General features: G+C 47.1%; 1 protein-coding gene and 1 pseudogene across 1 annotated transcript; one reads left to right on the top strand and one right to left on the bottom strand.

The window, feature by feature from the left end:
* Positions 1-220: 220 nt before the first annotated feature.
* Positions 221-11,974, bottom strand: Nek2 (NIMA related kinase 2). The gene is made up of 8 exons (XM_021172469.1): positions 11,706-11,974; positions 11,130-11,347; positions 10,762-11,002; positions 7,881-7,963; positions 7,128-7,254; positions 6,090-6,309; positions 3,958-4,083; positions 221-2,114 (listed from the first exon to the last, which is right to left on the bottom strand). Exons 1-8 carry the CDS (start codon positions 11,799-11,801, stop codon positions 1,894-1,896), a joined length of 1,332 nt encoding a protein of 443 aa, XP_021028128.1. The 5' UTR covers positions 11,802-11,974; the 3' UTR covers positions 221-1,893.
* LOC110296655 overlaps positions 11,800-16,303 on the top strand; it is a 31,911-nt pseudogene continuing 27,407 nt past the window's right edge.

The raw sequence follows: 16,303 nt of genomic DNA, 5'->3' as shown, positions 1-16,303 counted from the left end.
TGTATTCTGTGCCAGGGAGAATCCTTATCAAAACTCAAGGTGGACGGTTCCTGAACAATGACACCTGAGGTTGTCCTCTAGGTGCTATGCTACCTGCACCTGCACACACACACGTGAATATGTACACACACACACACAAGTGAATATATACACATGTCACACACACAAGTGAATATATATACACATGTGCACACACACACAGAATACAAACATCACAGTGAAATTTCCACAAAATAGATTTATATTATATTGGAAAATTTATAAATAAGATGACTTGTTAATTATAAACAATTGTATCCAATTAAGTTTTTTCTAAAGTTCCAGAACATTTAAAACCTCATACTTAGGATTTTTTATATACACAGATTTTACTTTGTATTGCTATGTCAGTATCACTATAGACCAAAGGAGAAGGAAAAGGCAGGAAAACCACCGCACTGAGTTTCCAGTCTTTAACAGGACTTCCCTCCTGGCAGATTGTCAGGCCCTTCCTTCACAGAGAAGAGGCTCACCATATTTTAACATTCCAAGCTGCTACTGAAAGTCAAAGTTGCAAAAGATCCCAGGCATTGCAGCTAAGAGACCCCAGAAGCTGTCACCGTAAGTAATCCCTCCAACAGCTTCTACAGCTGCAAGTGCCAACAGCACAGTGTACAGAGAGCACTGGGAAAGCCAACCTTGGCAAGTTGCACACCCACGCACGTTATCATAGCCCCAGAAAGTAAAGGCACAGAAGTGTAAAATGCAAGGAGTCTATGTGCTTAGCCATGAGACGAATGGCATTACATGCTTGACCTCCCCTCTCAGCCAACAGGACTTTTTAGGGCAAATCAACTCCTTTCTGCTGAGGTCTTCAAGAAACCGTAGACAAACAGCAATCTGGCCCTCACACAGGTGAAGGCATACAGGGCCCTCAATAATGCACACTGCACACTGTTCTCTTCTGAAGCCATCTCAAGGGACTGTGGAGAGAACAAAGGAGACCTGCCTTTTCCCCAGTCACCTTAAATAGACCAACTTTCTGAAGACAGTTTGGGGACCACATGTGTGATTTAAAATATATACACTCTGAGGCATTTCCGACCGTTTGGCTTATACTTGTAGGTACAGACACACTTAACTAATGTCATCAACTGACCTAGAGGTCAGATACAGACAGACGGGGACAGGCCCAGCACACAGCAGGAGGGGGCTCTCAGGGCTCCCAGAGCCTCCTGTCCCCAGTGCCTGCCTAGGTTGCAGGTCAGCAGCGTGCTGAGGCCCATGGCACGCGCTTCCCTAAGGCAAATCCAATTCTTGGGTAAAAGCTTCAGCTCTTGCCCTTCCCTCCACTTCTAATGTGATGTTAATGGGCACAGTGAGCATCCTGGAACTGGAATGCTGGTGAGTGGCTTCTCAGCAGGCGGTCAGGCCAGAGGCTGGGTCTCTCCCTGTAACGTTACAACACCTCTGACATGCAACCCTGTGGGCCCTGCCATAGGCATCCCGTTAGCAGGGAAGTCACGTACTCGCCGAGGCCTCACTTGGAAACTGCAGTGAAGGCAGTATCTCTCAGCGTGTGAACCTCTCTGAGCCCTCCAGGTTAAATATTCTTTCCCTAACATTATTTTCTCCTAAGATCTATAGTATCTATAGTGCCCCATCTCATATTCCAAGTAGTAATCGCACACAGGATCAAAAGCCCAACCAACCAGCAAAGACAGCTTGCTTTGCACACAGGGACATTAGGAAGCAGACACATCCATCTTGCAGACCACAAGCAATGCCAGTGCCGAGCTCACCACACACAAAGGTTCGACACACAGAACCAGACACACAAAACGACAGCAGCTGAATACCAATCTCTAGTGGGTTGTCAGTATCAACACTGACCCAGCTCCATGCCTTGCAGGCCTAACGCATGCCCAGGATCTGCCTGCTCTTTAGCTGGTAGTTTTTTTCAATATCAGCCAGGGCTTGAGCCCGCAGCTGGGCAGCATGAAGCCTCTTCTTCAGGTCCCTGCACTTGGACTTGGCAAGATGGCTCTCAGAATTCTCACTCCTTGCAGTGTTCTCTTTGCTTTCCCCGTGGAAATGAACCTTCTTCTTCATGACTGAGGATGGAAGATCAAGTTCTTCACAAAGAAAAAGAAAAGGATCTGAGTTACCTGAGATCAACTACATCACACAGATCAAAGAGCTGACCTGCCCGCTGACTCCTGTGAGATGCTCTCTGGGACAAGTGACCAGGGACTCCTCGGATCTGAAGTTAAAGGCAGGAGGGCTGTGTGTGTGTGTGTGCCGGGCAGGAGGGACTCTCACTGGCTGTTACTATCACAGTACTGACATCAGTCACAGCTGATTAAAAAAGGACCGACCAGCATCCAGATTAAGTTCCCATGGTGGGTGGGTGGGTGCGCACATGCACGCGTGTATATTGCAGTAGTTGATTTTATAGTACATGATTTTACATTTATCCAGTAGTTATAATTCATGAAGTTTTAACTCAAATGCTGCTGCTTGTCCTCAGGAAGAACAGGGTGGTGGCTTAAATAATGGCCTCATAGGCACATATATTTGAATGCTCAGTCACCAGGCATTGGCACTGATTGAAAAGGAGGAAGAGGTATGGCCTTGCTGGAGGAAATCCCAGCAGATGGAGGTGTAGCTCTCAAGAGACTTCATCAGCACCGCCCCCGCCACCATGTTCCCCATCATGATGGTCATGGACTGAACCTCTGAAACTGTAAGCTCTCTCTCCAGATCAATGCTCTCTCTTGTAAGAATTGCCAGGGTCACGGTGCATCCTCATGGCAATAGAGCAGTGACTAAGACAAGCAGTGTGTGCTCTTAAATGACGAGCATCTCTCTAGCCAAGTGCCATCCCCTTTCTTTTGGATTGTCTTGAACTCACTGTCTAATAGGCTGGTCTCAAACTCACAGCAAATCAAGTGCTGGGATAACAGACTTATACCACCATGCCTGTTAAGCCACAGTTTCTACTATGACTGAGGTGTGACAGTTTTAAAATACCAGGAATTTTGCTTGAAAATATAGAGAAATATAGTTTTGGTCACATAACTGTCTTAGGGTTTCATTGCTGGGAAGAGACACTATGACAACGGTGACTCTTATAAAGGGCATTTAACTTGGGGCTGGCTTACAGGTGTAGAGATTTAGTCCATCATTATCATCATGGTGGGAGGTATGGCAGCAGGCAGGCAGGCATGGTACTGGAGGAGGAGCTGAGAGTTCTCCATCTTGACCATAGATAGCAAGGAGGGACTTTCTTCCACACTGGGCATAGGAGACTTCAAAATCCGCCCCCCACAGTGACACACTTCCTCCAACAAGGTCACACCTCCTGATAGTGCTACTCTCTATAGGCCAACATTCAAACACATGAGTCTATGGGGGGCTGTAGCTATTCAAACCACAATAGCCAAAGAACATAATACCCTGTGAAAAACTTGAAATGTATAGTTTTGAAAATGTTTCCGGGCTGTTGAGATGGCTCAGTGGGTAAGAGCACCCGACTGCTCTTCCGAAGGTCAGGAGTTCAAATCCCAGCAACCACATGGTGGCTCACAACCATCTGTAACGAGATCTGACTCCCTCTTCTGGAGTGTCTGAGAACAGCTATAGTGTACTTACATATAATAAATAAATAAATAAATAAATAAATCTTAAAAAATATATATATATAAAAAAAAAAAAGAAAATGTTTCCATTTCAAAACTTAAATATTTAAATATCATCCACAACTTTTGGTATGCTGAGTGAAGCTGAAATGAAATTGCCATTCCTTTCAGGTCTCTCGGCCAGGGACTCAGTCGCTGCACCAGCAGAGCCTCAGTCCACTCAGGAGCACAGATTCAATGACGTCACCCTGAGATCTGGGGCTCTAACCCACTCAGGGGCCACACTGTGGGGCACATCCTCATGTGAGGTGGAGCTGTGTCCAGCTCATGGGCATACCTGGGCCACCAGCCAGACATAGGAGCCTGTGCTCCTTCAGCAGACTGTAGTTCTTCATCAGGCTCTCGGCTCTGGCCAGTTTGTCCTCTGCAAGTCTCTCTCGAATACAAAGTTCACGTTCCTTCTCTTGGAAAAGAGGATGAAAAAGAAAACCAATGAGTAAGGAGCTCTGACCATAAACCTATCTACTGCAGCCTGGCCATCCTATCTCTCTCTCTCTCCCTGCCACCTGCAGGCTGGGAAGGTCCCTGCACTGCAGGGCTCTCAGCCTTCCCAATGCTGGGGTCCTTTAATACACTTCCTCATGCTGTGGTGACCCCAACCATAACATTATTTTTGTTGCTACTTTCTAACTATAACTTTGCTACTGTTACAAATCATAAGTATCTGAAATGCAGGATCTATTTTCATTGTTACAAATTGAACATAATTAAAGCTCAGTTATTAGTCACAAAAATATACGTAGTTACATATTGTGAAATATTTACTCCTAATTACAAATAAATGTAGTTTTGTCTTGAAGCATGGTGCTACATTTTGCAACAGTACTTAGTAAAAACAAACTTTAATGCAAAAGTTGAGGTTGGTGCTTTCTCACCAGATCAGAAATTCTCAGGGCAGCCTATGCAAGGGCACACATCTCTGCTCGGTGCCACTGCTGCTGGATCCTGCTGCTATCCCAACAGGACCAGACTGACGGTCTGCGAGTGCATCGAGAGCCCCACCACTGATGATTCAACTGCTGACTTCTTGACAGCACAAATGAGATTTGCTCCAAAAAACAATTGCTAAACAGGTCCACTGCCCCTGTACCCTAATAACCTTCGTTTTCCACTACCTCTGGTGGGTGGTGGGCTGGAGAAGGGAGTTTAAAGCACTTGAGAACCATTATTAAAAACAGGGTTAAAAAATTAAAGACTACAGCAGGTACAGCTGCAAACACTTGATCCAGAGATGTGTAGCTGGGGCACTGTGGAGAAGTCGGCTCTCACTGCAGTGCCGTTAACACAACTCCTCTTGTGCTGTCTCATGAAGAGCTTCAACTCTGAATGAACGGACTTCTGGCAAGTGCAAATGGGGCAGGCATCATGTAGACTTGGAAAATACAATGAAATGTCTTGTCAGCAAGCATGTGCAAGTGTTCTCACACAGAAACTATCTTTGTAATCCTTTTGTCTGGTTCAATGTCATGGTCCTCAAAAAAAAGCATATAAGGTAGGCAGCATGTAAATTTTATTTTCATCCTTTTTGGTTTTTTGCCAGAGCTGAGGTTTCACTTGGAATAATTGGATCCTTTCAGATAAGCTGAACGATGTTGTATTTGGTCCTTGCAGTCACAAACGTAACTCATTCAAGATGACAAAGATTACAGCCAAGTAAGTTACTGTCTGCAACTCACTTTCATTACTGAAAAGTGCTTAGAACTTAGCAGCCTTGCTATCTAAGAACATTTTGAGTTCATCGTGAAGCTCAAAAACTCATTTAAAACCCTTTTCCTCTGACAGCCATTTAATTTCCGTAAGACATGGTGGAGCTCTGTTTGGAGCACCTGACTATTTTAAGTGCTCACTGTTACAAAACTGTCAGAACTTACAATGCTTCTCATTATTTTTTGTTGTTGTTGGGATGGTTTTCTAATGGAATATTTCTAATGAAGTTTTATTTATATATATATTTGTTCAGGGGATATGTGATAGAGTTGTCATGGTGTTACCATGCCTGGGTGTATATGCATGTGTGTGTACCACCTGGAGATGGAGTGGAGACTCATGGGAAATAAGTGTTTTCTGTTGGTCTTAGGTAAGGGTCATCTGAGCCTCCCAAAGGGGTCACAACCCACAGACTGAGAATCACTGGTTTATAAAAGTTGTCAGGCTTGGTAACTCAAGCCGCTGGAGCAGGAGGATGGAAGGTCAACATGGGTAACTCAGAGAGATCCTGCCTTGAGAGAAAAATGCTGGGATGTAGCTCACTGGCATTCACAAGATCCTGGGTTCAATCCCCAGAACCCACAACTAAAAAGAAATAAAAGGCTCTTTCTAACAGCCTGTGAATATATGCTCTTCTGTTTAGACCCTGGCCCCATCTCCCCACTGCACCCGGCTGACTCCCTGGCTCGGGGCACCACTCACGCTCCAGGATGTCCTCCCGAGCTCTGAGTGCTTGCTCTCGTTCCTGCAGTTGCCTTTCCTTCAACTTGAGCTCACTCAGCACAGGGCTGGAGTCCGGCAGCTTCGAAGGCTCGCCTGAGCGCCGTCCTCTCCTCTCCAGATTTCTCCTTTGCTCTTCTGCAACCAAGTCTGCTATCAAAGGGCTCTCCAGAATTTCTTCCACCGAAGGTCGATGGTAGTCCTAGAGAAACAGTGTGGCTGGCAGATCAGATCCATCTTAAGAAAAGCAGCTACATTATTAGCAGGGTAAACAAGACAAAAGACAGTTCCTGCATCTAGAGATATCAGGTTAAACACCTGGAAAAACAAGTTCACTGGTCACAAGGTGCTGGATCTGCACCATGACGTGAGTTTGGCTGCCTGTTTCTCCCTTCTCTCTGGTTCTAAGGAGCTGGCTCAGGCGGGCACAACTCCTCCCTCCTCCATGCATACTGGGCATCACTGGGCATCACTGGGCTTCTCTGGGGAAGTGAGACCTGTTTCTCTAAATACCAAGGACACCCTCATGACCTTCAACCTTATCTGTTCCCCATCTCTGCCTCTGCATCCTCCATAAACCCACAGCTCCCAAATTCACTCTTTCCTCAGCTGACAAAGGCTACCCACCGGCTCGAAGACCATTTCAGGATCTTTTCATTTCCCTGCTGACCTTCCCTTCATAATCCATCATCCCTCACGGTGAGGGGAGAGGAACACAGCGCATCCCGGCTCCTTCCCTTCCCTTCCCACTACAGGGCTGAAATTGGCCTTTCCTCGGTCCTTCCATACCACTAACCATCCTTCACTGTAGCAGAAGATGGAAAGGACATCTGGAAGTGAGGCCCACGGTTGTCAAGGGGGCGTGTCTCCACACCTGTGGGCATCCGCCCACCTGTGCCAATAGGATTGTAGCCAGGGAAATCGATGCTTCTTTAGGACTCATTGGTCTTTACACAGAATACACCTCTCGGTCTCTGTCTGTCATGTCATGTCTGTCACATGGTGCCTTGCAACCATTACCTTTAAATTCAGCATCCGAGTGATGAGGTCATTCAAGCCATCAGAGTAGCGGTAGGGGATACGCCTGAACCTCCCTTCCCTGATTTTCCCAGCTAACTCTTTTTGGTTGAAAGCTGTAAACGGAGGCCTAGGATTTAAAAAAGAAAAAGGAGGGATGAGAAGGGAGAAGTTATAAAAATGTCAGATGAACACAAAGGACAGGAATAAATGGGTGACTGGCCTCTGTCCCACATTCTACTTCCTCATCTGGGACTCTTCCCTGGCTACAGTTAGCGGTGTGGTTAGCAGCATCACCCACCGTACTGTGGCAAGGCGGTGCTGCTGTATTTTAGGGTTAAACAGCTCTGACTCAGGGTGTGTCCATATGCTCTGGACATTCTGCAGCAGCGAGGCTTCTGCCTGCTAGATCTGGAAGGACAGCCCAAACTGTCTCCAGTGTGATGGAATGCCTTTCCTCCATCCCTGTCCAACTGTGGTTCTGGGGAATGGCTTAGAATCGCAGGAGGAAAGTGTCAAACTCAGAGCCCGTCCTGTTCTCCCAGCCCCAAACCTTCCCCAGGACCCTGACGCATCTGCTTTGTTGGCCTGGTCTATAAACTACTCTCCCACTGCAAACACAGATCCCTGAACAAAAAAGCAGGACCCAGCCCCACATGTTCCATTCTAAATTTATACAAGTAGGGTGTTTGGTTGTTGCTATTGTAACAGGACCCAGAGTGTTCGCCTGAAGCAGGCCTGTCTCCACACACTCACATGAGTGCACACAGCTCATACAGCAGGCAGCCCAGCGACCAGATGTCCGACTTCTCGTTGTAGGATAAGCAGCTCATCTGCTCCTAAAGGAGAAGGTAAGAAAGTACCAAGGAAGTGAGAGCTTGCTTTGTTTCAACCTGAGGGCTGGAATGCAGCCTGGTCAGCAGAGGGCCTGCCTAGCAGGCACAAAGCCCAGGGCTGGATCTCAAACACAAAGTAACCATGGCTCACACTTGTCATCTCAGCACTTGGGAGGTAGAGCATGAGGACCAGAAAACAATGGCGGGCTAGGGCTAGAGACACATCTCAGCAGCCAAGGCGGTCCTCCTGCAGAGGGCCCAGGCTTCTCTCCCAGCACCCACACAGCCACTCATTACAGTCTATAACTCCAGCTCCAGGGGATCCAATGTCCTGTGCTCTCCCAGGCACTGAATACACATGGTGTACATACATTCAGGAAAAATACTTATATACATAAAATAAAAATACATAATATCTTCTTTAAAAAAATCCACAGTTGTTCTCAGCTATACAAGTTCTAGGAAGCTTGGGTACATGAGTTACTATCAATAGAGGATTCTTTACTGGTTCACAGAGATTTCTAGAACTTTCCAGATAAATAATCAGACTAATAGAACTGGTGACAGTATAAAACTTTGTGAACTTGTGACTATTTTCAGAGCAGGGCGGTTTTTCCATGGTGTCATGTTGCACACAGAAAGCTTGAGTACAAAGGAAATCACCCAGATGTTGACCCCTGCTCGGCCTTTCGTGCCTTCTTCCCCACTGCCCTCCACTGCCCTCCACTGCCGTAGCGCCTGAATGGGCTCAGTTTCCCCGAGACATCAGCTGGGAGAAGGAGGGAGAGTGTTAGATACTGCTGAGCTTTATAAGAGTGGACGGAGGGTGTGTGTGTGTGTGTGTGTGTGTGTGTGTGTGTGTGCGTGCGTGCGTGTGCTGCCCCTTACAGACTTGAGGCTGGTTGGTATTTACTTGTGCTTTGCTTTTTGTTTTTTGAGACAGGATCTCACTATGCAGATCAGACTGGGATAAAAAGCAGGCCCTGACCTTGACATCTAATGACAGATTAAAAACCTGTCATGTTTTTGCCCTAACAGTAATCTAATAATCAGAAGTGAGGACTAATTCATACAAGGCTATGCACCTAGGGTGCCTTATGATAGTGAGACATTTGGGAACAGCCTGTAAATGCAGAAGAGCAGCAAGGACAGGACATGCAGAAATCAACACGAAACACGGAGGCCTCTGTGAGAAGGCCCGAGCCTCACCAAACTTTCAGTTACTGTAGTGCTAAATCTGTCCACCTAACAGCATCTAAGATCACCTAGGCCCAAGTCTCTATGTATATCACTAAGGGAATCTAGACTTAGCTCAGCTGGGGAGACCCACCCTAAATGTGGAGGCACCATTCCCTGGGCCTGGGCCCTAAACTCATGAGCAGCAGCAAGTACCTGAGCAAGTACCTCTCAGTTGCCTGCTGAGACAGCGTGACCAGCCGTGCTTTAACTTTGGGTCCAGGACTCCGTATGTTAAAAAATAAAATAAAATAAACACTCCCAGGGAGTCTGAGGTCACCACTTTAGGACTGACATCTTCGGAAATATTGTTGCCTTTAAACACTATTCCCAGCTGGGCAGTGGTGGCTCACACCTTTAATCCCAGCACTCGGGAGGCAGAGGCAGGCGGNGGATTTCTGAGTTCGAGGCCAGCCTGGTCTACAGAGTGAGTTCCAGGACAGCCAGGGCTACACAGAGAAACCCTGTCTTGAAAAAACAACAACAAAAACAAACACTATTCCCCTTGAAAACATTGTTGCCTTAAACATTATTTGTAACCCTATAATTTAGCATTTTGTGGTTATTGAAGAACAAAACAAAAGCTGAGCAACATGGTGCACACCTCTAATCCCAGCAGCGGCAGGCAGATCTCTGTGAATTCCAGGCTAGCCAGAACTACACAGAGAAACCCTGGGGAATGGGGACCACTGAAGATGGCTTAGTGGTTAACAGCGCTTGTTGCTGTTACAGAAGACCTGGATATGGTTTCCAGTCTCTACGTGACAGCTCAATCCATCCTAACTCTAGCTCCAAAGAATCCAATGCTGTCTTCTGACCACCCTGGGCATTTGGCACACAGGTGGCACACTTACATACATGTAGACAAAACACCCATACACACAAATAAGTCTTTAGTTTTCTTTTTCTTTTGAAAGCTCTAGTTGAATACAGAGAACTGTTTGCCAGGAAGTCTCTTTGAAAACAAATCTAGAAGGGGTCAGCGGTTAAGCACCTGCTGCTCTTCCAGGGGTCCTGAGTTCAAGTTTCAGCATCTGGTCACAGTTGCCTGGAACCCTGAGCGTGAGTGTGTGAGATAGGGTAAGTCCACTCCCTCTTCTGGCCTCACCACACACATAGCACTCACTCACAAGACACATATACTATATATACATAAATAATAAACATTTTAAAATACATATTACATATAAAAGACTTTGGGCTGTACTCAGGGGCATAGTGCTTACCTCAAATGCCTGGGGGCCTAGGTTCAATCCTCAACATTAGGGAAACAAAGTCAAACTCAAACTTAAATTGTATTGTGAATTCTGAGCTACTGGATTTATTAGCAACCCAAGCCTCAGTTCTTTGCATCTGAATGCTTCACCTAAGATATTAAAAAGTTGAATTCTAGGCCAGGTGTGGTAGCTCACACCTTTAATCCCGGCACTTGGGAGGCAGAGGCAGGAGGATCACTTTGAGTTCAAGGACAGCCTGATCTACAAAGTGAGTTCCAGGACAGCCAGGGCTACACAGAGAAACCCTGTCTCAGGGGGGAAAAAAAAGTTGAATTCTGAAATACTCACAGGAGACATGTAATAGGGCGTGCCAACAAATGTTTTTGCAAAACTCGTGTCGTGATTTAATATTCTAGCTAGTCCAAAGTCCCCCAGCTTGACATTGTGTTTGCTGTCCAGGAAGACATTGGCTGGCTTCAGGTCCCGGTGAAGCACAGTGTGGCCACCATCGCTCCTTCTGTGACACTCTTTCAGGGCCAGCGTCAACTGAGTCATCACTCGAAGGACAAACTCTTCCTCCAAGTACTGTCTGGAGAAAAAGCACATTTCACGATCCTGAATAAAAGCCATCTTCAATCTGGGGCAAGTCATTCAGAGTGTACAAACATGGAAGTCAATTATTATTAGATACGACCTGGGGGGCTCTTTCACCTTACCTATCCTTGGTCCCCTTTGAAATGACACTAGCCAGGTCCCCTCCCTCACAGTATTCCATTACGATGTACAGGGTTGTGTTGGTTCGGTCGATAATGCGATCATAGTAACGGACGATGTTTGGATGTTTCAGCTCCCGAAGCAAGTTCACTTCAGACACAAGCATTTGCTTCTCCACCTCCGTCATGGCGCCATAGTCAAGCTCTTTCCACACCAGGATCTGAAACACAACATTTCCAAGGTGTGAGACAAAGGGTGAAATTTCCAAAGTTGAAAAACAAAACACTAACAACTCAATGGGTGTGTCAGTGAGGGAGTCTTGACCGGGTTCATTTGAGTCCCGGACAGCGTGGGGCGCGGCGGCGAAGCAGGTCACGTGAGCTCGTCTTTCTGCTCGCCGCGGATTCGCGCCTCCACCGGTTCCCAGCCGCGGCTGCCCGCTCCACGAGCCCGCCCCTCTTTAGGAGGCTACAGCCCGGTCCTTCACGAGAGTTCAGGTGGCCGCCCTGCCCCTCCCCAGCGTGGGCGACGCTTGCTTCTCCCTAAGCCCGCCGTGGAAGGGCTGCCCGGCGCCTCACCTTGCCGTCGCTCTTCCTGCGAATCTTCTGACAGCGGCCGTAGGAGCCGGTGCCGATGCTGTGCAGCACCTCGTAGTCCTCCACCCGGGACGGCATGGCGAGCGGCTACCCTGGCAACCACACCACCGCGCCGCTCGGAGCCCAGGCTCGCCCGCTGCAGGCCAACCGCGCCGACCCCCGAGCCCCTCGTCTGCCTGCCTGAGTCGACGAGCAACCGGCCACCGGGTCAACCGTCGCGGGCTTCGGCCTCGCATTCTATTGGTCCACAGCGAAGGTGCATCTCAACTCTGATTGGCTGAGAAAACACAACACTGCTAGGCATCCTGGGAAAATGCGTGTCGCTAGGCAACCGCGTCGGCGTTGGTGTCTGCGTCTAGCTGCTCTACGGAGTACGAGCCGCGCCGAAAACCCCTGGGACCTGGGATCGCAAAGCCTGTTGGGGCCTCGGTCATTCCATTCCTCGGCTGAAGTCGCTATGGTAACGGAGGTCGGAGGATCTGGACTGGAGACACTGGCCTTTTGACCTTTCCACTTTGACCCCACCCGGTTCTGACTCCTCTGCACTCGGGTCCTGAACATAAACCCTTGTGTGTTGAGGATTTGAGGATTTGGTGACCCTGAGGGATGCGGTGAGTGCACCGAGCACTTTATAGTCCTCACACCTAGAGAGCCAGAATCCCTGTTCCAGCCGGGCGTGGTTGCGCACGCAGGCAGATCTCTGTGAGCTTGAGGACATTCAGAGCTTTGTAGAGGGTCCCTGCCTTACCCCCACCCGCGAGAAAGACACCCCACGCCCAGAGAGAGAGAGAGAGAGAGAGAGACAGAGAGAGAGAAACTAGGCCCAACTGCCCAGAAGAGAACTGATTAAAAAATAATAACTGATTATTAATAATAATATATTATTAAAAAATAATATAACTGATTAAAAATAATAAAGGATATTCATAGTGATAACGCAGAGTTGACATGTGTTTTCTGAGCACAGTTAGCATAGTCTAGATCTCTGAATATTAAACTGAGAGACCTGTTGAACATAGAAACTAATCCAAAGCTTAGGGATTGAGTATGGAAGCATTCAGAACAGAGTAGTCACCGCACTGCCAAATTGTACTTCTAAGACATCTACCAAAAAAGTGTGTTAGTTAAAAAAAAAAAAAGGTGTTCCCTAATAGCCAATCCGGGGAGCTGCGTGCAGTTTGCTGACTTCAGCTCACATAGCCAGTGAAGTGGCCCCGCTTTGACTTGGGGAAGGTGAGCTAAATAAAGGCTTCCATCCAGAGCAGGTGGGGGGTAATGTGCATTACCAGAAAGCTAATAATCTGCTGCATAAATGGGTCATTGTTCTTAAAATATCTGTTCGTGGTGTGATTGAAAAAGAACCCAATGTCCTATTAATAAGAATTAGAAGCCTCCTTATGTTAAAAATAAAGAATGTATTCCGTGCGCTGAATTTAGTATAAGCTAATTGGAATTGCCAGCCAGGAGAACTTTTAAATTAGCATTCAAGGACATTGTCGTACCTCAAAGGAGTAGGATTAATTTAGATCTCAGAAATTACATAAGGAGCTACAAATGCCTGAGGTCATTTATATGGTGCGTGTGTGTGTCATATGTGATGTGTGTGCTATGTTTGTGTGTGTGTTGTTTATGATGTGTAGAGTGTTGTATGTGATATGTGTAGCATGTTGTGTGTGTGGTGTGTTTGTGATATGTGGTGTATAGGCGTGTGGTGTGTATGTGATGGGTGTACTGATGCCTGTGTTGAGTTCGTTGACGAGCCTGCTTCACACCCAACCCTTCATCTTCTTTCTAGACAAAGAGCTCTTACTCTTCGCTCCAAACACAACACACTTTCTCAGCTTCTCAAAACTGACTTGGTACTTGTCCTTCCAGTTGTGAGAAGTTCCACTTGCATCCCTACCTCGTGCCTTACCACTCCTTGGTTACTGTTGATTGACAGGATGTAGAATCTCCTAGGGGGTCAAGCCTTTGGGTACACTTGTAGAGACAGTGTAGATTAGGTCAGCCTCTGAAGCATGCCTGTGAGGGCTTATGTTAAATTAATCGAATGGAGAAGACACACCCTAAAAGTGGGCAACAATGTTCTTTGGTCCTTGCTTAGTTTCTTTTCTGTTGCTGCGAAGAAACACTATGGCCAAGCCAACTTACAAAAGAAAGCATTTAAATTGGGGTCTTAGAGGTTCAGAGAGTGAGTCCTTTATTATCATCATGCCAGGAAACATGGTGGCAGGCAGGCACGATAGCACTGGAACCGTAGCTGAGAGCTTCCAGGTTGAGATGTGAACCACAGAGCACAGAGAGAGGGGAGAGAGAGGGAGGGTCTTCCTGGCATGGGCTCTTAAACCCCAAAGCCCATCCTTAGTGGCACACCTCCAACAAGGCTACACTTCCCAGAACAGACCAAGTAGGGACCAAGCATTCAAATGTATGAGCCTCTAGGGACTATTCTCATGCAAACCACCAGTCTAGGACTACATAAAACAGAGAAGGCTAGGCAAGCACACACATTTGTTTATCTCTTCCTGTTTCCTGACTGCAGGTGCAGGGTGACCAGAAGCATCGAGTTTCTTTTTTTTTTTTTTTTTTTTTGGTTTTGTTTTGTTTTGTTTTGTTTTGTTTTCACGACAGGGTTTCTCTGTATAGCCCTGGCTGTCCTGGAACTCACTCTGTAGACCAGGCTGTCCTCGGACTCCGAGATACGCCTGCTTGTGGCATGCAACACCATGCCAGGCTGTAAAGTCTCTGCTTTCCAAGGCTGATGAACTGTGAACCAGTTGAACCCACCTCTTCCTGAGCTGCTTCTGCCCAGGATTTTACTCAAGGCAACAGCTTGCTCCCTCTATTATGTTTATCCAGAGGACACAACTTGTCCTGCAAGGTGGAATTCCAACCTTGTCACCTCTGCTCTGAGGGGCCTCAGCCAAGATGTTCAGAGAACAGTGTAAATCAATTCTGTTGTGATATCTGTGATTGTTTTCTGGCTGAACCTCAAACTGCTTGTGGCCAGTGTAAGTCCTGGAATAGAGGAGGCAGAAAAAAAAAAAAAAGCTTTGTTAAATAAAGGTGCAGTAAGGCCTGTTATTAAGACTTACACAGAGATTCCTAATGATCCCTGAAGTATTCAGCCATGTCAGCTCCATCTTGGAGCAGCTGTCCTGGGAGTATGGAGAGAGGCCCTAGGTGAGAGTGTTCAGCCACAATGACCACCATAATAAAAAAGGCGAGGGAGGATTTGCAGGACAAATCAGTAATTTCCAAAGTGGCAAAGGGTTGGCTTTGGGGGTTGCTCTCAGCAGTGTAGAGTTCATCCAACAAGCACAAGGCCCTGCGTTCAGTCCTCAGTATGGGGTCATCGGGTGGGGATGGGAGGTGGGGCAGGAATCAACAGAGAACGGAGAGATGCGCCTACCCTGCTCTGGGCAGCCATCTGGCTCCTGCAGGACCTGGCTCACACTATTCCTGCCCAATCTGCTTCTGCTGTCAGTCCCCATTAACAGTGTGTGCCATCTCAAGTGAGGGACCTTTTGCACTGTGCCCTGGGCCCACAGTGCACTCCTGGGCAAGCTCCTGGCTTTGCTACTTTTTTGTCTTCCTTCTCTTAGCTAAAGGCTAGCATCCATTAGCTCTGTTCACTAAAGAATCTCCAGGCTCGCCTCCGGGAGCTTCTGTGTACTGACACAAGCTGCCCACTAGAGGGCGGTACACCACTGCGTAATAAGGAGCAGCTCTGCACCACCCGCAGACTCCAAGACTGGCTTGGGAGGATGTCGGGTCAGACATTTTGTGAGTGAGTCATCTTGAGGATTACTTGGGGCGGTTTGAAATCTGGGTTTATGACAATGTTTTAAAGTTATTAGTAAAGATTTCTACAAAGAAAAAATAAAGGGAAAGGTTCTTTGTAAGAATCGGACGACATCATGACACACTGTCTCAAAAATTTAGAGTAGGTGCTCAGCTTACCTTTCCTAGATCAGTGCAGCTCCCACCCCTCATCAAAGAGGCCTCTCTTCACAGCAAATGGAGCCCATCACGGAAAACCACAACTGGACACAATGCAGAAATCAACAGGTCATGGGGAGCCCAGCCCCAGGGAATACACGTACACACAGCACCTTTGTCTATGGTTCAGGAAAAGCAAACGAATAGGGAGCAGAAAGATCTGTGGAGCCAGAGGACCAAGGCATCCACTGTGAACAGCCACTCTAGAAATGGCTGCATAAGGAGGAAAAGTCAGGACAATGTCATATCAGACAAGTTGGCATGGAATAGGGAAAGATTGTCAGGGTTTTTCCTCTAGACAAAGAATGAAGGCAACTCACAACTGCCAGGAGGAGAGGTAGCCCCTCCCAGGGATTGTTTGTCTAATGCCAAGTGGTTGTCCTTGGAACTGTACACACACACACAGACAGCAGATTCATTTATATGTATCTGTGCATGCACACACACATATATGTGTGTGTAACAATAATTAAAAAAAAAAAAAAGTCTACCAATTGAAAAGGGGGAAGGAAGGGAGTCCAGGGAGGGGGAAGCCATGGGATTCTATTTCAATTCCAAACATTAAAAAAAAAAAAAAA

This window comes from Mus caroli, chromosome 1 (genome assembly GCF_900094665.2).
Source record: "Mus caroli chromosome 1, CAROLI_EIJ_v1.1, whole genome shotgun sequence".
In the NCBI taxonomy this organism is placed as follows: Eukaryota; Metazoa; Chordata; class Mammalia; order Rodentia; family Muridae; genus Mus; species Mus caroli.
The sequence above is the reverse complement of the archived record's forward strand: the minus strand, read 5'-3'. Positions and strand labels throughout refer to the sequence as shown.